This window comes from Lepidochelys kempii, chromosome 2 (genome assembly GCF_965140285.1).
Source record: "Lepidochelys kempii isolate rLepKem1 chromosome 2, rLepKem1.hap1, whole genome shotgun sequence".
In the NCBI taxonomy this organism is placed as follows: Eukaryota; Metazoa; Chordata; order Testudines; family Cheloniidae; genus Lepidochelys; species Lepidochelys kempii.
This window is the reverse complement of record NC_136381.1, coordinates 226,628,451-226,651,850: the sequence shown is the minus strand read 5'-3', so window position 1 is coordinate 226,651,850 and position 23,400 is coordinate 226,628,451. Positions and strand designations below refer to the sequence as shown.

The 23,400-nt window shown below is 42.0% G+C and overlaps 1 protein-coding gene across 1 annotated transcript; it reads left to right on the top strand.

Annotated features, from left to right (window-relative positions):
• Nucleotides 1-309: 309 nt before the first annotated feature.
• CLDN12 (claudin 12) lies at nt 310-14,661 on the top strand. The gene is made up of 4 exons (XM_073334018.2): nt 310-324; nt 983-1,211; nt 4,946-5,013; nt 10,977-14,661. Exon 4 carries the CDS (start codon nt 10,999-11,001, stop codon nt 11,734-11,736), a length of 738 nt encoding a protein of 245 aa, XP_073190119.1. The 5' UTR covers nt 310-324; nt 983-1,211; nt 4,946-5,013; nt 10,977-10,998; the 3' UTR covers nt 11,737-14,661.
• The last annotated feature ends 8,739 nt before the right edge of the window (nt 14,662-23,400 follow it).

Below are 23,400 nucleotides of genomic sequence, written 5' to 3'. Positions count from 1 at the left end.
CAGCATGTAGTGATGTTTTAGACTTACTGAATCTGCCCCATGCAAATTTAGGTAGACTACAAATGACCCAGGGATCCCTTATTGGACCTATTCCATAAAAAGCCATTTGCCTCCTGGATGACCTTGAGCAAGTAACTTCAGTTTGCTATGCCTCAGTTTCTCCATTTATAAAATCAGGACAATGATACTCTCTGCTTTGTAAAATGCTTTGAAATCTAGTGATGAAAAGAGCTTGGTATTATTTATTATTATACAATTCCTGGAAGACAAACTACTGTAAACTTATTGGGGAAAAGCGGTGCCAACAATTCGCATGATTTTACTGTGAGTTTTGTGATATTTGTTGTGGGTATGGTGTTTTCTGTTTTGGTTTTGGGGTTTTTTTAAGCACTGGTTTCTGGAGTTATGGGATTATATGAGAATCTCAGCTTTTCTTTCTTTTACTTAAAAAAAAAAAATATTCTAGCCTAATTGTAGTTCTGGTGGAATGCTTGAAAACTTGGCCTTGTGGACTTCAGGCGCAAGGAAAATTTAAAAAAACAACCCAAAATGTATTATTTTTTACATTTAATGAGTTTTAAGCCAATCTCATAATTTTGGGAGTCCTAACTCATGATTTTTTATGTTGGGGGTTGGTGATACTGAAAAAGAACTCTGAGAAGTGCTTACAGTTATTTGTATAACTTTTGCTTACAAATGTGTTCCATTTTATCTCCGTGTATTTTGTGTGTGTGTGTGTGTCTGTCTGTTATTGTCCTTACCTATTAGCAAAAGATGGTGATTGACTGCAGGGCTTGATCACATTACACCACAGTGGCATAGCAGGAATAGGCTGTCGGAGCAGATTGTGAAGGTTGTGGGATAGGAAATAGTTGCAAGTTGCATCTGAAGAAGTGAGCTGTAGCTCAGGAAAGCTTATGCTCAAATAAATTGGTTAGTCTCTAAGGTGCCACAAGTACTCCTTTTCTTTTTGCGAATACAGACTAACACGGCTGTTACTCTGAAACAGTTCCAAGAGGGAATCCTGGGAGTTGTAGTCTTGGAAACTGGGATAAATTCTACATCGGGGAGAAGTAGGACTCCAATCCCAGAAGACTTTGAGCATTTCTGGGGAAGGCCACGACTTCCTGAAAGGCTGAGAAAAAGGAAAAACAGGTACACCAGCCGCTCCTTAGTGTTTGCAAATAACGAGTTGCGTGCGTAGTAAGCGGGTATGTGTGATTAGCAATGTTGTCGCTTTTCAGGCGTTTACCTATAATGCTTTTAAGCCTTTTCTATTCAGGATCGGGTGGATTTCAGTGTTTATAGCTAATGAAAAACCAGGATTGCATATCTGCAGGTGGTAGAGAAGCAGAATTGTAGTGATGATCCCTTTTTATTTATACCTTTATAGCATGAAATGAGAGCTTAGTTGCCTAGATTTCCTGACAGAACTGGGCTCTTTCCGTATTACTGGGTGTTCATGTTCAAACGTAATAAAAATGCGGTGGGGAGGGGGAAGGGGTTAATAATCAGACTGAAGTTGTTTTGATGATGATGATGTCCTGATTCACATTCTAACCCACGCAGTGCTGCCATTTGTAGGGGTTGGTCGTAGGCTGTTTAACAACAGTTCCTTCATCTTTTCATTAGTCACAAGAGGCACTTGCTTTTGCTGTTTGTGTACTCTGAAATATGCTCGACTTTAGCCTGGGCTCTCGGTACTGCCATATTGCAAGATTCTAGGTTTCCTACTCTTGTTGACTTTTAGTTTGTAGCATAAATTGTTTTGGTAAATGAGATTATATCTCAAAAAGAAAAGGAGGACTTGTGGCACCTTAGAGACTAACAAATTTATAAGCTTTCGTAAGCTACAGCTCACTTCATCGGATGCATTCAGTGAGCTGTTGCTCACGAAAGCTTATGCTCAAATAGCCACTGAATGCATCCAATGAAGTGAGCTGTAGCTCACGAAAGCTTATGCTCAAATAAATTTGTTAGTCTCTAAGGTGCCACAAATACTCCTTTTCTTTTTGCGAATACAGACTAACACAGCTGCTACTCTGAAACCTGAGATTATATCTGTGATTGTTAAATATCACCACTATAATATATTCTAGCATTCATGGAAAGGTCTCTGGGTTAGTGAATTAGTGTGCTTGCTGTATTTTTAACCATAGCTCAATGCAATTTTTGGATCAATTAGCATAATAATTACACTTGACACAATCTTTTGAAAATGTTGTTGTAGATTATTCCTGTAACCCACTAATTGGAGGCCTCTGTCTATAAATCTGTGATCTGCGTTATATTACTCTTCTTTAGATGTGATTTGTTTATAACCTTTTGCAAAAATTGGGGCTGTGTAGTTGTATCTTTTCCTCTTTTAGCAATTCTGTGGTTGCATAGGCAGAATTTATTCTACCCTCTAAAGAACGTGCAGACTTCCTGGGTGAATGAATGAATACGGAGCTAGGACTTGGGACTAGAGTGGGTTATAGATTCATTGAATAATGTATCTGATAAAAATGCTATGATACATTAAATACATTTTTTTATTTTTATTTTTAACATTCACCCACCTTGAGAGCTTACCAAATAATGTTCCGATTAATGCTTTCTTCAGTAAATATAAGCTCTGAATAATTTTATCCATTGTTTATTCAGTTCTACTGAGGATGTTCTGCTCCAAAATATCCTTAAAATATGAGCTAAGAGAAAATCTCTGTTCTATGTAGTGGTATTAAGGCTTATGACTTCTGTGTGTCAGACATAAAGGATGCCTTGGATCCCACAGTATAGCAGGTCTGCCATTCTGTCTGATAGGATGCAGTACTGTGCATACACACTAGCTAGTACATTTCATGTTCCTCTTCCTCACAATTTAAAACTAGTTCTTGAGCAGCTGGGGTGCACAGCTGTTCAAGTCCCACAGTTGTTCCTCATTGTTGAGCACAGGTGCTGCCTAGCTCACATATTGGCTAGTGAGGCTAGAACTCAAGATCTTAAACTCCTGGAAGAGAAGTCTCTACCATTTAGGGTAAAGCTGAATGTTCTGTAACTGTTAGTAGTATTGTACCCACTTGTGCCCACAGGCTAAGCCCATACTGGAGTAAGAGACTGTTGTGTGTTTGACGTAGTTCATCCACTGACAGCGAATCATGTACGCTTTCAAAGCACTATGTAAGTGTCACTATTATGAGCTTTTTATTGGTGCGGACTCCATTATAGCTACCTATACATGCCTTTGTCACCTCCAGATTGGATCACTGCTCTACTTAGAGTGATGCTTGAAGATTACTTAGAAACTCGAGCGAGTACAGATGCAACTACCCACCTGCTCAGAGATTTTTTTTCTTTCATTGGGTTTAATAGATGGTTTCTATAGGTTGCACTGGCTTCTGGTACTTTTCTCTGGAACATGGTGATTTTGATCTACGTGTCCCTTTATAGTTTGGGTCATACGTACCCTTAGTATTTGTTTCTCTCCTCGTGTGTGTGTGTTTGTTGGTTTGGAGGGGGGGGGTTGTGTGCGTTTTTAACGTGGCACTTGAAATCAAATGGGAAACTGGAGCTGATAGTCTATGGATTTCTGAGTCTCTTGGAGCATGATGAAAGCAAGTTCATAGTAGAGGGCCTTAGCCTCTGAAATTCACTTTCTCTTTTAGTTCAACAATACTTAACTTTGGGGACCATAACAGAACACTGCTAGGTCTCTCGGCTTACCCAGACATTTTAATAGAGGGAATCTTTATTTTCCTGTATGTGAGTGAGGTCTGTTGGATTCTGCATGGGTGGCAAGGAAGGGGTTTCTTTGGTTTTGTTGAAGGAGATTGCCCAAGTTCTTACAGTAAGCTGTTGTGCATCTGCCTAGGGACTGCTTAATAGGCACAGTTTATATCTGCAAAAATAAATAAATAAACATCCCCTTTAGACTCAGCTACTAAGGTGACATAGTCACAAACACTTGCAGGTCTCAGAGTGGTGGCCGTGTTAGTCTGTGTCAATAGAAAGAACGAGGAGGACTTGTGGCACCGTAGAGACTAACAATTTTATTTAGTCCATGAGAGCTTATGCGCAAATAAATTTGTTAGTCTCTACGGTGCCACAAGTCCTCCTCGTTCTACTTGCAGGTCTGACATTCTATCCAGTAGAGCAGTGGTTCTAAGCACTGATCAGCAGAGCTCTTTTGAGAACCAAGAAATTGGGGGAGCAGGGCACTGAGGATGGGGGTAAGGAAAGTCCGTGAGAGGATCTTTCTCTTCCGTTGTAGTCTGTGGAATGAAAAAGTTGGAGAACCTCCAGAGTTGAGGACAGTAGTTACACTTACACGCTAGCCAATACATTCTACCTGCTCTCCTAAAAAATCAGTTCTCCTTCCTCTTCCTACTTCGTTTATGCCCTTTCACCCAGAGAAATTCCATTGGTTTGGAGGAGGGAGAAATCCCCACAAGTATGACAAAGTTGTGTGTCTTCTTTAAGATTTCTGTTGTCCTCAATGACTCTCACCCTGACTGGTTAAATTCAAATTGGTAACCAAAAGCTGAAATAACAACTTTAAATGGTATTTATCACTAGGAATGTAGACTCAGGGATCTGAATATCTCTGTGACAGCATCTGGGAACTTCCCCAGCAACAGAGTCCTCTTCTGCTGAGGCACCCTGATGTCAGGAAGGGGATTAAATAGCCTTGGCACAAAGAGATAGAGGGGCAGAGGCATAGGTGGTCCTGTAGGGAAAAACTCTAGGAGTGGAAAAAGCTTAGGCTGAATGTTATGTTCTGTTATTTTATTTAAGTTAACAATAAAGGCAAAAAAGTGGTTTTGCACTCTAAGCCGTGTGTTGGAGAATGGTTGGCTCTTCCCTGCTTGCAGCCATTTCAGAATTTCTGTATTAATGCTGCACCTGGAATTACATGAAAGAAAACATGCAATTGACATTTTCCTCATAATGTTCTCTTTCCTAGATTCAAGAGTACGTATTTTCTGCTCCCAAGAGTTGCCAGGGTTTCTCCTTATTTGAATACACCTTTTGGTGAGTATGTATTATCTGTCCTTATGCAAGCAGCTCACCTCTGAGCAATATTAGCAATTGAAGCCACATCCTGCCTAGCAATATTTGCTACCTAGGGCAAACTGCCACTGTCTGTGTGATTAGAGATAACTGCCTGACCCCACAAAGTGGAGGAGAGAAGTGAAGTCTTTAGTAACCAGCGAAAGAAAAGTGCTATTTCCTTATCTCAGAATGGTTTGACCTTACCTCCATGAAGAGGAAAAAGACTCAACCTCTACACCAGGGATCTCAAACTCAGTTTACCTTAGGGCCAGTGCCAGTCCGCAAATCCTCCCAGCGGGCCAATAATGTCACTCATGCCGCCCAGGACCCCCCTCCCCAAACTCCACCCCCTCAAACTCCTCCCCCCCACCTGCCTAAGGCTCTGGGAGGGAGTTTGGGTGGGGGAGGAGGTCTGGGGTAGGGGATTGGGGTTCAGGATACAGGCTCTGGGAGGGAGTTTGGATGCAGAAGGGGTGAGAGGTTGGGCTCTGGGAGGGAGTTTGGCTGGGGGTGGGGGAGGGGGTCTGCAGGCTCTGGGAGGGAGTTTGGATGCTGGGTGCAGGCTCTGGACTGGGGTGGGGTTTCAGGAGGGGTGCAGGCTCTGGGAGGGAGTTTGGGGGCGGGAGGGGGTGCAGGAGGGGTTGAGGGGTGCAGGCTCTGGGCTAGAGTTTGGGTGTAGGCTCTGGGCTGAAGCAAGGGGTCGGGGTGCAGGCTCTGGGAGGAAGTGCGGAGGGCTGGGGTGTAGGCTCTGGGAGGGAGTTTGGGGGCGGGAGCGGTTGTGGAGGGAGGGGGTGCAGGATATGGGAGGGAGTTTGGGGGTTGGGGGAGGTATGGGGTGGGGGTTCAGGCTCTGGGAATGGTTCGGGGGGTGCGGTGCTTACCTGGGTCTTCAAGGCGGGGCAGCCTGGGGTGCTTCCGCACGCTGCTGCCCCCAGGCACCACCCCCGCAGCTTCCCATTGGCTGCAGGGGTGCTCAGGGCGGAGGCAGGACACAGAGGCACAGTCCCGCCCCGGGGCCACAGGGTGGGACTGGCAGACACGGGAAGCGAGCAGGCAGAAGCCGCTCAGCTCCACTGTGCTGCCAGTGGTGGGAGGGGCCCCAGGCCATTGTAAATCGCCCGGGGGAAGCGCGGGGGGGAGCACTTGCGGGCGGAAGGCAGGGCCAAGGGGGAGACCCAGCCCCAGAATTGCTGGAGCCCCACGGGTCACTTTGGGGAGGTTCTCAGGCCGCAGATGGCCCACAGGCCAGGAGTTTGAGACCCCTGCTCTATACAATATATACACTGCTTTCCCTGCCATTATTTGTGTAATGATGTGCATATTGATGCTAGAGCCAGTCTGAGAACCCAGGTACCTCAATTTCTGCACCTGTTCTAAACACAAGACCATCTTTCTTCCCATTTCACTTCCCTATCACTGGAGAACCAGAAGATGCTGAGTAATGCAGTTCGGGAAAGTCTGTGTAGGTCACTCGGTGACAGTAAAGTCTCTAGAGTTGTCACTAGTCTTTGTCCTGCCTGAATATTTGATCACGTGAAGAATAAAATCATTTTTATTCTAGATTTTTTTTTTTCTGTGTTAAGGCTTTTGAATAAGTGGTGTAGCGTTCGTGACAAGTTGCAGATTGACAATCCTGGAGACCTCTTCCCTAACTGCAGAGCTGTAGCACGTGACGGATGCTAGTCATGTTGCTCATTGCATTGCTGACAGATGCTCAGATACTGTTTTGAGGAATGCAGGATAAAACTCTGAAGAACAGAATGGCAAGTTTCAGCTTCTGCACACAGTACAGGAGGGACCACTCATAGAGATGGAGAGGATGGTTGACGCTCAGTGCCCATTTAATAAGGAGAACTTGTATGGCTCCATGGAGCCCAAAGCTCATGTTTAGCAGTGCATAGCAACACTACCACTTAGAACAGGAAGGTGGGAGGGAAGGTACGGGATTCAGCTGAAATCACAAGAAGCTAAAGTGTAGTTACCTCAATTGAAAAATTGGTCAGCATATTTTAGCTAACAACCTTGCACATGTGAATGGTGGTGGGGGAGCCTAAATTACAACAAATGGTCAGGTCCTCAGTTTTACATCTCATCCGAAAGACAGGTCAGTCTTTGTCTTTTCTGCTGCAATGGACAATGAGGATACTGCTCAACGCTCTCTGTTCTCTGGGATTTGGAGAGCCTCAGACTCCATTATGTGTCAAACTAAGCAGTGCTAGGACCTGGCCTAGGTGAAGCTGCTCCCTGTGTTAATCTCTAAGGGCCTGTCCCAGCTCCCATTGAAGTGAGTCGAAGTTTTCCATGGATTTCAGTGGGAGCTGGATCAACTCCTTTGTAGAGAAGGTTTTACAATGAGGATTAGGCAGGGAGGCCTGAAGGACACATGAGTGGATAGTCGTGGGGTAATTGGGAGAGAGTTTACAAGTACTTCTCTCCCTACACCACTCCCATGATGACATGGGCAGCCAGTTAGTTACCTCTGATGCCATACTATCCCACGTTTCCGAACCTATTCCCTATCTAGCCCCTCCTTCAGCTGCCAAACTCCTCCTGTTCCCTTTTTCCACCACCTGCAATAACAATAGGAAAGGTATTTTGTAACTACATCAGAATTTGTCACCCTTGGCATCTATCTAGTCTAGCTTATGGCTTTTCCTAGAGTCCATCCCCATAGCATATAGCATCCATCACCATAGTATCTGAATGCTGGTTTACAGGCAAAACAGGTCCTTACAGAACCTTTCCTGTTTGTGTGTTGTGTCATCATGGCCACAACAGATTTGGAAATAACTACTGTGCCACTGTTTCCTTTAACATCATCATTAGCATACGGCTAAAAACATGAATGTATAAGAGGTTGTTTACTACAGATGTGTTCTCTGTGGTGTCCACAAGTAGCTGCAATTTGTACTAAAGTGGCATGTGAAGCATGTATCCTTCAAAGAGGTTGTGAGCTAGTTCTCAAAACATTTCTCAGGAACCTTGATATAATTTGTATATTCCTAATTCTTGCACACCAGGAAGATGATGTTAAAACACAATTTCATAATTAAGTGCTTCATGTTATAGCACTGGTATCCTGTTTATCATCTGCATTTCCACTAATCCCAAGCGTTGACAGCATAGCAAATCCTCTCTCTTCATTTAAACATAGTGGATTGGCTGAAGAGATGGTTTATGAATCCGGAGAGGAGAGAAGGAGTACTGTATTGTACTGGACGGTATGGCTATACCATTCCCTCACAATGCCAGCTCTTTTGCGATTAGAAAAATGTACCCAGCTATCCAAATAAACCCGACAAAGTTTGTTACTCCTTCATGAGCTCACAATAGGACCAGATATATCCTCTCTCCCTTTGTCCCTTGTCTCTGAGTTCCTCTGGATTTGGATATGCACTTATCAAATGCATATTTACAAACAAATAAATATTTATGAACAAATATTTAAAGTTCACACAGGAAGCATGTAAACACCATGCAGAACTACGATATAAAATGAGTCTAAAAGAAAACCAGCCCAAATACACAACCATACAATATTAAAGCAAGTCTGGAGCAAGACAAATCCAATAACCACCAGGGAAACCATACCACAAAATATGTCAGTTCTCTCTACTGAACTCCCACCTCGCAGGGTCCAAGAGCCCAGGCACCAGACTGAGCCCAGAAGTCTACACAACAGTGAAACAGCCCAAGCCTGAATCAGGCCAGCCGCGAGTGTCTAAGCTGATCTAAGGCCCCACTGGTGTAGGAAGTAGGTACGGTTGGGTAGAAAGGGATAGCTGGTGTGCAAAAGAAGAAAAAAGAGGAGGCACTCAAAAAACAGTAATAGGCCAGCCAATATAAATAGACCTTGTAGTACAGCCTAAAGGCAGCCAAAAACAGACTGGAGACTGATGTCCTCTGTCCACGTATCAGGTACAGCAGACAGAGTTACCCATGCTGTCCCAGCCCTCACTAGAACTGCACACATAATTACATAGAACTGGCATAATTACATCTACCAGTATTCTATGGAAAAACTAGATACCTGAGGATCCAAGGGTCTCTGAGGATGCTGAGAGGTGACCTGACCTCTCTGTCCTCATATGTTTTCTTTCCCTGCTTCCTAAGACCCTTAACTGCTTTTACAGTTTCTATTATCGCAAAGGGATCTGTGGACAAAGTGGGTTAGCAGTTGACCTCTGAAAGTGATAAATCTTGAACTTGTTCTGATCTCTTCTGGCAGGGAGATCCGTAGCCAGTGGTCCCACTGCTGAGAATGCCCTTCCACCAGGGGACTTGTGTCTTATCACAGCTGCCTGACAGATATGCCATTCTCGAGCTTGTGTCTGTTTTTGCTTTAGTGTTTAAGCCGCAAGACACAACATTTGATCTCCTATTAAAGCTAAAATTACCTCCCAAATTTAGAGGTGTAAATTTATCTATTATTTCTTGGCGTCTTATATGCATTGATGTGGCTCTAAACATTTAGATTGAGGCATATGTTAGGTAAACTGTGGTACAGAAAAAGGGGCACCTTTGGGCTGTTTTACTCATGGGATAGTCCTGTTAACTCCCATCAGAGTGCTCCTCTGAGTAAGACGAGGAGGGTGTGGCCTACCCTCAGCTAGGTGTGCAGTATATAAATGTTGCCTTTATGGTAAGTGAGGGTATGTTTACACAGCAACTAGACACCCGCGACTGGCCTTTGCCAGCTGACTCGGGCTCACGGGGCTTGGGCTGCGGGACTGTTTCGGTGCTGTGTAAACTTCTGGGCTCAGTCCCGGGCTCTAGGACCCTGTGTGCTGAGAGTTCAGTACAGAGAGAATTGACATTTATAACTTTTTAACAAGCAACTCTAATTGCTTTTTTTATACTTTACTATAAAACAAAAATACCACAGACAAAAGACTCACTTTTTTTTGCATCTGGTTAATGTGTTTGTATCTGCCTCAAATATTTGGTAGGAAGGTAACAAGTAATTGTATCGTGTGTGTGTGGTGTTCAAAACCTCACTTTTTAAAAAAGTAAGTTTAGATTATAATTGAGGGGTTAGTTAACATTTTATAGAATTTTAACACTTGGAGTAGTGAAGAGCAGTTTATTATTATTTCACATATCCTCTTGCTATGTAAGGTATTTATAGTTATGTAGCACTGTATAAGTGTGCATAGTGCAACATTTTCAAAAGTGTGTAAGTGACTTAGGAGTCTAAGTCCTATTGATTTTCAGTGAGGCAGGCCTACATTTTCAAGTGTCTACTGTTTTTTGGGTGCCAAACTTGAAACACCTTAAAAGGTAGGTGCTTAGCACTTTCTGGATATCAGGTATCCTTAAGGTGTCTCAGATTAAGCACCCAAAAACTGAGGACCCCAAATTGCCTGGTCGCTTTTTGCAAATGTGATTCTAAAGCACTGCTGAAAATGTTACCCTACACCCCGTCCCTAGGAGTTTACACACTAAAATCAGATGACAAACCCTGATAGGGAGAGGGATAATGATGATATTCAGAAGGAAAGGGTTATCACCATTTGGCAACACAGCTCTCCACCAGACCTGGCACATAGAAGCAGAAGAGTTGTCTGATTTACAGAGTTCTTGTTTGTTTGTTTGTTTATTCAGAGGGTTAGCACTCAGATGCAGAGGAAGTGAGTTTTAAGAAAGGAATGTTAATTGTTCGTCCTTAAAGCTTGACAGTTACTGACAGTAACTTATCAAAGGCTGAATCTCCATTTTCTTGCTCTTTGTGTCAATGCTTAGGCCTGTGCAAAGTGTGTGTAAAAAGCTACTGATCCAAATGGCAGTGTTTTACACCTGCTTTGCACTCATTTTACACTAGTGTAAACAATTCCACATGGTCCGTGGCTGTGGAGAAGCGGGTCCTGAGATTTGCTTTTCTGCTATGTTAAAATGTTCCTTTTAAGACTCTTCCCTTCTGAACCCGTCTCTTTTCATCACAGGGAGTGTTTTCTGTGGGCCAACATGGGCTGCCGGGATGTTCATGCAGCGACAGTACTGGCCTTCCTCAGTGGAACAGCCTCGGTAGCCGGACTTTTTGCTGCAGTTTTACTTCCTAACTGGAGACTGATGAGACTGCACACATTCAACAAAAATGAAAAGAATCTGACAGTTTATACTGGACTCTGGATTAAGTGTGCGCGCTTTGATGGAAGCAGAGATTGTGTGATATATGACACAGAGTGGTACACAGCAGTCGATCAGCTGGATTTACGGGTTCTCCAATTTGCGATCCCCTGTAGTATGCTAACTGCTGTCTCCGCTCTGCTGCTCTGTTTGATCGGCATGTGTAACACGGCCTTTGTGTCAAATGTACCAAACATCAAACTTGCTAAATGTCTTGTAAATAGTCCAGGCTGCCACCTTGTGGCTGGTCTGTTGTTTCTACTTGCATGTGCCATTTGTCTCACACCATCAATCTGGGTAATTTTTTATAACAACTACCTGAACAAAAAATATGAGCCAGTTTTTACCTTTGATATTTCAGTGTATATTACCATTGCCAGTGCAGGAGGCCTGTTTTTCACTTCAGTTCTGTTATTTATCTGGTATTGTGCATGCAAAACCTTACCGTCCCCATTCTGGCAGCCTCTCTATTCCCATGCCTCCAGCATGCACAGCTATGCCTCCCAGCCCTATTCTGCACGATCTCGGCTCTCTGCCATAGAAATTGACATTCCTGTTGTAACACACGCTTCTTAAAGAAAACAAAATGTGTTTCAAAACCCAAACGTTTATTCTGGCTCAAACCTTAGAAATTGAAGGCCTGATTCTCTGCTGCTTTGGCCCATGTTTAATTATTAACACCTGAGCAAAGTGGGTGTAATATAGTCCCAAATCAGATTGTATAAGGTTGAAGACCATAGAGAATTGGGTCCACAATATTTTTAAGTCTTACTTTTTAATGTATTTCTGACCAATCTCTTCTTTGAATTTACTCCTGGAAAATATTGACTGCTGCTAATGCTGTAATGACATGCTATTGATCAAAAATAATTTTTATAGAGACCTTCTTGCACATCCACTCCTCCTCCTGCTTATTCAGACCAAAGGTGTTTTGACCGTCTTTACTGATTTGATGAGCTATTCCTATGTCCTGATCCTGCAATAAGAACCATATAGGTAGACCCATTCCACCGTGCATTGCCCTACTAAAGACAATGGGGCTTTTTGTGGAGTGCAGTTCCCATTACAGGATGGCACACTCTGAAGAATATGATGCGCTAGTTAGAGCAGGAAGATGAGTAGAAAATAGACTACAAAACTTTGCATGTATTTTGGGATGTGATCTCTGAAAACAGTATTTGACAAACTAATTAAGTCTTGTTACAACGTTCTTTGTTTTCCACTGTGCATAAATAAAACCCATCTGCTTATGAACTTCAAATGCAGCATTAGTGTCAAATTACCCTTTAATCTCAAAGTAAAAATCAGAGATTTAATAAAAAAAAGTTCAACTAATAGTTCTCAGTCCTATTGCAATGGCCTGGGCTAAATCTCAGAGGTTGGGATTTTTCCCCTGATCATCTTCAGTGCATTTTCATTCCATTCAGTGGATTTTGGTAAATTATGAATCTCATCAGATTTTTCCATTTTACGATTTATTTAAAAATACCACTTGTAATTCAAACATTGTGGTTTAAAACTTGAATATTGTATTTTAAGGGGCGTTGTCATCAAGTAGAACAAGCCTAAAGTGAAAACTGCTTTAGCATCATTCTGTTCTGGAGCGGAATGTCCTCCAGATTTCAAATGTATTGAATAAACCTTGAACAATTTTACAGAATATAAAAACACTGTTTGCTGTATTATAAACAGGCTGTCAACATGCCTCTTTGGGAAGCAGATTGTAACCACATGGGGAAAGAGTCCTCATTCTGGATGTCTTATGTATATATTAATGAAAACAAACGTGTGTATTTTCAAAGACGATGTTAATGGGAATTTTTTTTTAAGCAGTGGTTGTTGGGCTTTTCAGGCTGTATCTTATTTATTTACAGATAAGGATTTCACCTTTCCAGCCCTTGACTTCAAGATCTCTCCCCTATTTAATTGTTTTTTAGACCCAAGTTGGTTTCTAGCTCCCTTTGAAGAGAAGTTTCCATCCCCCTAAAATGAAGTCCCTAGTCATCCGAAAGCTTCATAAGTAGATATGTAAGCTAAGATTTTTCAAAGATTAAGTGATTATAAGCCCGTAATTTGAGACACATTAAAGGACCCTGATATTTCATAAAGTGCTAGTGCACACCCTCTGAAAAATCAAAGTTTCTCAGGTTGCGCACTGAAAATTACTAGTCACACCTGAAAATCCTGGCCTGACGCTGAAGTGTAATATTCTCAGTACAGACACATTTCTGACTCACTGTGTTTCTGATCGCTTCAAATCCTTTCGTGTTTGAAATGTGGTTCCAGTCTGAAAAGTGACTCTGTTAGCGGCACTGTGGAGTTTATTGTGTATTTGTGACTCATTAACTCCATAACAAATTTGCTCCATTCGCAGTTTAAAAATGAAAAAAATATTGTTTCTGATTCCTTGCCCTGTAAACACAAGCTGGGATCTGTGAGAGTCAAGCTGGGATCTTTCCTTCTCCATGTATTAGCACTAGTAATATTCCACAGGGCAAATGGTGCCCTCCCAGGATTTTTATTTCCGTTGTTAGTGTGTTTAGACCCCAGACTAAGTTTGCAGAGCAGGGAGTTAGAAAATATGTGGTCTTACATTCAACCAGAGCACATTTTATATGGCATCATAAAACACATGAACTCTATGGGGCCATTCCTACACAGTTATTTTTAGAGTGGATCTATGCTTTATGGTCATTTTCATTGTCCTGGTACAGATAATTGTAATATTTGTTTCTGCTATGCATGCTGTTACCTGCTTAGTCTGGGTCACTAAAGCAAAGGAAACACTGGGTGGAGGTCCATCCCCAGGCCTTATTCTGAATGATCTGAGTTTGCCAGTAAACCTTCCTCAGCCATGGCCAGTGTCTCTTCTGCTCCTAGATCCTGAACCTGCAAGGTGCCGAACCCTCTGGAGTGATGCTCAGTGCCTGCAACTCCCATTGACTTGACAAGGAAATGAGGGTGCCCAGCTTCTCCACATGCTCAGCACCTTATAAGACTCTGGGCTCTTCTTCTGTAAAGAGGATTTTCAGTTGAAAGCAAATGCATCTGGTGTTGTTCCATATAGGTATATTTTTAAATTGGTGGATTTTCTGGTATTTTGGCAGCTGTTTTGCTTTTTGACTTTGATTTTTCTGCTCTAAAGGCCTTAGCATAAATTGCTGTTAAGCTGATAAAGCCTTGCTCTGGAAATTGTACCTCTCTAAAACTTTGAGATGGGCCTTAGCTCTGATGCTTGTGAATCCCAAAGTTTCTGGGTTTCAATTCAGGCCATCTCTGTTAAAGATATTCTATTTCATCATGTATAGTTCATAAACACACTGCACGATTATATCTACTAAGGAGTGTTAATGTGAGTTGCAAAATATGTCCCAAGTGAAAATGATTTTGAGTGCTGTGCTGTATCTCTCTTTGTTTATGAAAATCTTGTATTTTTCCAAGTAGAATTCCAGTCTGACTTTCAGTAATGTTTAATTATGGTGCGGGTTCTTTTTATGTAAAACAGAAAATATGTATTTTTAATAAAATGTGTTTTACATATAGATGTGGTTTCTTTTTAGATTTTTTTTTTATACAGAAAAAAAATTAAAATTGCACCATGCATGTTAAAATACAAAACGTATTTACGTGATCTTCCACTGGTCATTGACTTTGCCAGAAAATCTTTGAACTTCTTTAATCAACTCCAAATGCATTACATCTAATGCATTCCTCAGATCCACTAATTTTGTAATTCTGTCCAAAAAAAAATCCTGCCTTTTATAAATTCCTTCTGACTATTGTTGGCTCTGTCACCAACCAAAAGCTTGATATTTATTAATATTTCCCTATGATTTTAAACAGAAAATTAAACTAAAAGAAATAATAGGCAGGCGACAACTGACTTGGGATACCAGGAATATTTCCTCATTGGAATGGCCTCAGTAGCAGGAATTTTTGCCACAGCTTTACTGGAGATAAATGTGACTGTACACAATCATGGTGCTTTCTGGGGTTGCTTGTTCTGATTGATTCAGATGTGTAATACACAGACATCAGTTAAAGAAAAAGGCCCAGTCATCAGATTAATTCCCCACCTTTCTGTCCTGCCTAGAGCTTGTGGGGGGCTGTCACCAGATCTACCTGACCTCTTCCTATGTCTTTCTGGTAGCTCCCTATCTTCTAGCAGCTATCTCTGATTTTTCTCAGCTTCCAGTGTGAACAGGGCCGATTGTTGAGCCTGTGGCATCTCGCTTGTGGCCCAGGGCCCATTGTGGTGACTGGGAAACTGGAATTAATGGATGGTGCTGCAAATTGAGCAGGACATAGCAAGCTTGGGCACTCAGAGCTTCTGGGATTGCTATTATTCCTAGCCTGCCAGTTAGGTTGCTAGCTGCAGCTGAGCAGCTAGCTGGGCTGATAGCTACTCTTGCATGAGTTACTGTTGGGCCATCAATTTTGTAATTCCTTCTGGCACATTAGTCCCAGTTACCTGATAGCCAACATGGCCCCTGAAATATAACAAGACACCATAGTATCTTACTGGGCTAAGGAAATGTGGGACACAGGAGAATCAATAATCCTGATGGCTGAAGCATAATCTGCCTGTCCCGTCCTACAAGACAAGGCTAAGGACAATGATTGTTTTGAGGACTCAGTGCTGCATCATCTGATGGCTCCCCTAAGAGCTGCTAGTCTGAGCATTTATCAAAGTAATATCAGGGACTAGACCTCATGGTTTTCACACAAATGAAATCAAAATCCTATTTTTAGTGCCAGGTGTAGCTGGGCCTCAGTTCCTATCACTAACCGCCAGGGCCTTTTTGCCTTTATCAAAAGGAAAACAACTCCGAGAGGTTTAATTTATTAGGCTGTAGATAACATCAGAACAAAGATAATCTGATGCAAAATGCCTCTGAGCTAGCTGGACAAACAGACCAAACCATCTATAACCTACTAAGTAAAACCTGCAGCCCCAGGATTAGTTCACAGGTCACACATGTAGATTCCCTGAGCTTCCTTTTGAGAGCTTGTTTCCATAGGGACTGCCTTCTCATTCTAAGGGCCTGTGTTAGCAATACTGCAGCATACCTGCCTTTGTTATAGAGTGACTCACATTCCCAACAGAATTCTAATCTTCTCTCACAAATTTTCTATGCTATGCAAGGAAGTCTCCTGGGTCTTACCTTCCGCACATCTCTCCAATGCCTGGATTTGTTACCAGATAGTAACAATATCTCAGCTGATGCTTTCTCATTTTATTAGGGAAACTGGTATTTGGGGTGTATCAGAGGCATGAGGATCCCCAGAAGTTTGTGTGCTGCCTGTCACAGACACCACCAAGTATTACTGGGTCTGCTTTGATATGATCATAAGCGGGTGTGAGATGTTTCATGTTTGCAGGGTGTGCCAAAGGCCCTTTTCACTGCTTCTGTGCTGGTGGTGCAAACTACTTCCAGAGCTACGTGTTCTAGTTCCTTGTATTTGGTTTTACTTTTTGTAACCCTCGGCTGTAGCAACAGAGAGCGTTTGTTTATAACTGAGTTTATATTTTTCTGTTCACGAAATAAAAGTAAATGGTATGGAAAGACTCTGTGTTTCTTCTTGAGCAATTAAACTTCCATGTAAGGTTTCAGGTAGTTGTTTTACTTGCTGCCAGTCTTATCTGTGTCCAAACCACTATAGCTCTTTTCTGTCTCTTATTCGAGGAGTCAGTATTTGACCTGAGGCCCCCTCCAGATTGCCTAATTTTGAGTTATCACTTGGCGTTTGTAATAAGACAAGATTGCTGCTGTTGTTTCTTTGTCCACTAATCTTTGCTTGGGCCCATTGAACCTTTTGTTGTTGGCATTTTCAGTTCACCCTCCATGTTTTCCTCCCTGGCCTCCATCTTCTATCCTACCATATGACCCTTGAAGCTCTTTAACAGGAGATTTAATTGCAATATCACTTTATCCTACAGAAGGGAGACATGAATGTATTCTCACCTACTTTTCCATTTTCTTTCATACAGATATTCTTTCCTCGCCCTCATTCCCATTCCAATGTAATAAGTGACTTCTTATCAGAGGAGTAATGTCTCGTTCTCTCCATCTAGGATTAAACTGCAAATTTCAACTCATGGTGTTCCCTTTGAATACTTTCACCAGGGGGAGAAGTTTGTCCTCCCCATTCTCTTCAACTTGTACATCTTTGGAAGAAGCCAGGGTCAGCTTTCTTAACTTGCACAAGATGGCAATGGCTCTTGTTGGTCCCTGCAATCACTGCTCCTGCAAATGTGTGTTCCACAGCGTGCCCATTGTTGTATTCATTAGTACTATGTGCTCCTGAGGGTGGTCCGAGAAGAAGGGGAATCTAGAGAATCAGTTGGCTTCCTTGCCCCCACTTTTGCAATGGGAGCAAAATTACCTAACTGGCTTCAAGACTGAGCTTGATATGTTTATGGAGGGGATGGTGTGATGAGACTGCCTACAATGGCATGTAGCTGATCTGCGACTGCAGTAGCAAATATCTCCAATTGCTTGTGATAGGACACTAGATGTGGAGGGTTCTGAGTTATTATGGAGAATTCTTTCCCAGGTGTCTGGCTGGTGGGTCTTGGTCTAACTGCTCACCATATGCTCATGGTCTAACTGATCACCATATTTGAAGTCAAGAAAGAATTTTCTCTGGGGTCAGATTGGCAGAGACACTTGGGGGGAAGGGGTCACCTTCCTCTGCAGCATAGGGCACTGGTCACTTGCAGGTTTAAACTAGTGTAAATGGTTGATTCTCTAACTTGAAGTCTTTAAATCATAATTTGAGTTCAATAACTCAGCCAGAGGTTATGTGTCTATTGCAGGAGGGGGTGGGTGAGGTTCTGTGGCCTGCAATGTGCAGGAGGTCAGACTTAGATGATCATGATGGCACCCTCTGACCTTAAAGTCTATGAGTCTTACAAATATAAGTTACATAGCTAAATTTTACTGATATTGTCTGCCTGGCACAGGTATCCAAATGGCCATTTCTAAATTCCTAAAGTCCTATCATTGCAGAATCATGCCCCAAATACTGAATGGAGGTGTGGAATGCCACAGGAGCAGTTGTAATGCTGTTCCTTCTCAGGACAGTAGCTTTCTGTTTCAGGCAAATCTGGTAGGATTGTACTGCTAAAGCTGAGAGCTAGTATCATGATAATAGACAAAAATGTTTGTTTCTTTTTTAAACTTCTGCAGAAATGTGTGATATAGGCTATTGCCATGGTCAGGTCTCTAGATTAAATAGTCTAGTGTTGTGCTCTATGATGATGAATCCCATGTTCCTATATAAAATCATGAATTTTGTTTTGTACACAAGAGAAATAATGCTGATGATTTTTCTGCCATGATCTGTGTACATGTATGGAACTATGCTGTATAAAATGGCAGATAACTAAACACAAATACTGTTTCTTGCGTGGATAAAAGTAATGCAGCCAGGTTTCCTCGTTATACCAATAAAATAAAAACCAGCAGGATCTTATTAAAGGGGAAAAGGCAAAATGCCACATTTATTGTGAATACAGAAAGAATCATAGTAAGCAGTTAGTTAAAGCAATAACGTTCCATTCAATTTCATATTTATTCATACACACACGCACAGGTTCTGCAAGGTTATCATCATAGTTACCAGCCTTAGAGTTGCTCATGCCAAGCCACTGGCCAGTTGGCCTGGACATGAGGAGGAAGCAGGGCCTTGTCAGATGCTCATCTGATGCTCCTGGAAGTTGGTTTGCAGAATCAGACCCCAAAATTCTCACTTTCTAGAGTCCATTTTTATAGGAATTTCTTCCTATGCCAGTCTATGGGAATTGCTTCACCATGCTGTTGCGGAATCAATCAGCAGATGGCACATTCCTGACGGCTCCGTGCTGCCAGATGTTGTCTTGTTCTTTGGTTCTCCCATCCTTGAGGCTGTTGGGCAGATTCCAGCCTGCCCTCCGGGGGTCCTCTGGTTGTTTCCACTTGATTCCTTCTTCAGCCGATGGACACTGCATTCTTAGGCTGGCACCTCCCTGATCATTCAGTTATTATCCACAGCAAGCATCCATCCACATACATCCTCTATCTCTATTTTAATCACAATTGTTAACAAAGCGAGATAAATACAACAAAAGGGCGGGGAGTCTCTGTGTCCTGTTTCTGTTGTTACAGAGTATCGCTTTGAGTCTCTCTCTCTCTCTCTGTGAGTAGTTGTTACAAAGCATTGCTTTGAGAACAGGCTCTGTTTTAGGATGTACTAATACAATTAGCAGCTTGCAAGTTTCACAGAGAGAGGGAGAGAAACAGTAAAAATATGAGACCAAGAGACCTCTTAATTAGTGATACCCTAGAATTTAAACTATGGGGAATCAAACTCATTTGTGATTTTAATACAAACTTCTTTAATATGATCCAACATCCTGTTACAAAACTGTTCAGTGAAAGAACAAACCCAACCTTTCATCCAGGGAGCTGGAAGCCTTAAAATTGGCATTTAATAATTAGACACCCTGTCCGGGCAAGTTAAAAAAATTTCAACAAGAATCACTGAGCCCTGTCTAGCATTTATCCACTCAGCATATACTATATCAGAAAATCCATTATCATCCTGTATTTGAAATATTAGAGAGGACTAAATAGTAGCAGCTATTTATATGCTGCCAATTTTAACTGAAACATGAGTTTTAAAGCACTTGGCTTGTCATTTTAAGTTATGTTATTATAACCATAAATCTCACCACAGTATACTGTAATGTAATTGAGAGTTGAAATTCAATACAATGAACCATTCTGTTGAACAATGCACTTGGCAGTTGTAACTGACCTGTACCTTTTATTTCACTACTAAGCACTTTCTTTAGATCCCGTAGAAAGTTCTTACCATGCCTTGTACGTGTGACAGGAATTGTAACAGCTAGCGGTCAAAAGTGTTCCTAAGCCTGTGAAGCACACCATCTTGCTGATGAGGCAAAAAAATGCATTATTTTTATCTGCCTATATGGCTCCAGGATCACTGTATAAATATTCATATAGGTACATTTTAAAAATCATATTTACTCAACAGATTCTAACTAACCTATTGTGAATACAATGGGGCAAATTCATCTCTTGTTTGACTTCAGTGATTATAGGAGGGATGAATTTGTCCCAGTAAATTCATGGGAAAATTGTAAATACTTTAATAAGATTAATTATATTAACTCCTCGTTACATTCCAGTATCGTGATCCTGCAAACACATGCTGAATTGGACTGCTCCCAAATGTAAACCTTTGCAAGATTGGGGATTAGTATATCGTTCGGAATATCCAGATGACCACTGTGATGGAATGTACCTCTGTATTCACACCCTACACACTATTGTAATAATCTTTGTACAAAACATGTCTTATGAGGTATCATCTGAATAACTCACTGGTCAATAATATCATGATGAAATGTATGTAGCAACTTTACATGTAAAGTTATGAATTTAAGATGAAATCATGACATAAGTGTGCTTATTAGACAAGTCTGGGGAGTGAGTAAACTTGTTTCTCAAAGTTGATGGGCAATCACCCACCACGTGGCCATTCTTTGGCACAGAAGCAGGGCAGGAAAAAACAGATCTGCATCTAGGAAACAACAGCGTGGAACCTTTTTCACTGCCAGACTTTTTGTCTCTGTCCTCACAGCAGTAATTAACTTTATGTAGGGGTTACCCTCAGGAAAATGCATTTCTAAAGGGTGACCTAACTATAAAAGTGAGGGGCAAAAACACTCAAGGTATCTCTCCCCATCCATCTCTCGTCAAAAGAAACAGTTGTTGGATTTTGGCACCAGATCCTCGCCTGAGAGCTCAGTCAGCAATGTTACTTGAAACATGCAGTAAGGGATTTCACCTTGAACCAAGTCTAGTTTGTTAATTTTTAGTACTAGGATGTGTTTTATCTTTATTTCTCTTGTAAACACTTCTGACTTTAATGCCCTATACTTGTACTCACTTAAAACCTATCTCCTTGTAGTTAAATAAACTGGTTTTATTCTTTAATTAAAACTAATCTAGTGCTGTGAATTGTCTGGGTAACTCTATTTAAGGTATCGCAATGTTGTATGTTGATCCCTTTAGAAGGACAATGTACCTAATATATCTTGACTGTCCAGAAGAGGGCTGGACAGTGCAGAACACACATTTTGGGGGGGAAATCCAGGACTAGGAGTGTGTTGGGGTCAACCTGCAGGTAGTAACCAAGGCTGCTAGAAGCCAGTGTGTGGCCGGTGTGTTGTTGACAGGCTGCTGGGGTCAGAGTTGCTGGACCAGGGCTGTAGCTGTACACAGACACTCAGGGTGTGATCTGCATGCTCTTTGGCTGTTTGTGAGGAGCCCAGGTTAGAAGCTACAGCAGCAAAGCATTGTGAGGCACCCCAGCTTGTAGAGCAGGGGTGACATGCCCCTCACTGATCTGGATTGCACCCTGGAATGTCATGCCCACCTCAAATTATTTGGATCCCCAATAAACATGTTAAAATCAAGAGTCCTTGTGGAAAGCTGGTTGTTATGGTAAGGCAGCAGAATGGGAATCAGGAGCTTTGGGTTCTAATCTCTGTTCTGCCAGAGACCTTCTGAGTGACCCTGGGAACCACATAAACTCCATGCTACAGTTTCCCTGTTTGTAAAATGAGGTTATTAGTACTTCTCAGCCACACAGGGATGTTTTAAGATTCACTGTTAAAAATTACCACGTTAAAACTGCACCTGCTTACTCAGCAGATCTGCTCCTTGTGTGTATGTAATCAGATCTGCTGACAAAAGGCCCCAAATCAGCAAGATACTTAAGCATGTTAGTAGACCTATTGATTTCAGTGAGGCTACTCATAGGCTTAAGTTAGGCACAAACTTAAGTACCTTGCTGAATTGACACTGTACCAGAAAAGGGTGTTTGGGTTAAAAAAAAACAAACACAGTCCTGTGAGCCCTGCAGAACCAGTATAGTAACAACAACAAAGAGACAAAGAAGAGTAACCTGGATTCTAATCAATTTAGTGTGTTATTAACTGAATTGTTTACTAAAGGTCCAATCAGTTACACCAGAGGAAAGCTACTGAAGGTGATGAGGTTACACACTATCGCTAAAGGTTTCAGAGTAGCATCCGTGTTAGTCTGTATTCGCAAAAAGAAAAGGAGTACTTGTGGCACCTTAGAGACTAACCAATTTATTTGAGCATAAGCTTTCGTGAGCTACAACTCACTTCATCGGATGCATAAAATGGAAAGTACAGTGAGGAGATTTTATATATACACACAGACCATGAAAAAATGTACATTGTAAGGAGAGTGATCACTTAAGATGAGCTATTACCAGCAGGAGAGTGGGGTGGGGGGAGAGAAATCCTTTTGAAGTGATAATCAAGGTGGGCCATTTCCAGCACATTTCCAGGAGTTAACAAGAACGTCTGAGGAACAGTGGGGGGGGGGGGGAATAAACAAGGGGAAATCGTTTCACTTAGTATAATGACTCAACCACTCCCAGTCTCTATTCAAGCCTAAGTTAAATTGTATCCAATTTGCAAATTAATTCCAATTCAGCAGTCTCTCGTTGGAATCTGTTTTCAAAGTTTTTTTGTTGAAGGATAGTCACTTTGAGATCAGAAATCGAGTGTCCAGAGAGATTGAAGTGTTCTCCGACTGGTTTATGAATGTTATAATTCTTGACATCTGATTTGTGTCCATTTATTCTTTTACGTAGAGACTGTCCAGTTTGACCAATGTACATGGCAGAGGGGCATTGCTGGCACATGATGGCATATATCACATTGGTAGATGTGCAGGTGAACGAGCCTCTGATAGTGTAGCTGATGTGATTAGGCCCTGTGATGGTGTCCCCTGAATAGATATGTGGGCACAGTTGGCAACGGGCTTTGTTGCAAGGATAGGGTCCTGGGTTAGAGGTTCTGTTGTGTGGTGTGTGGTTGCTGGTGAGTATTTGCTTCAGGTTGGGGGGCTAAGATTTGTGAGAGTGACGGGTCGTCCTTCAGGATAGGTTGTAGATCCTTGATAATGCATTGGAGAGGTTTTAGTTGGGGGCTGAAGGTGACGGCTAGTGGCGTTCTGTTATTTTCTTTGTTGGGCCTGTCCTGTAGTAGATGACTTCTGGGTACTTTTCTGGCTCTGTCAATCTGTTTCTTCACTTCAGCAGGTGGGTATTATAGTTGTAAGAATGCTTGATAGAGATCTTGTAGGTGTTTGTCTCTGTCTGAGGGGTTGGAGCAAATGCGGTTGTATC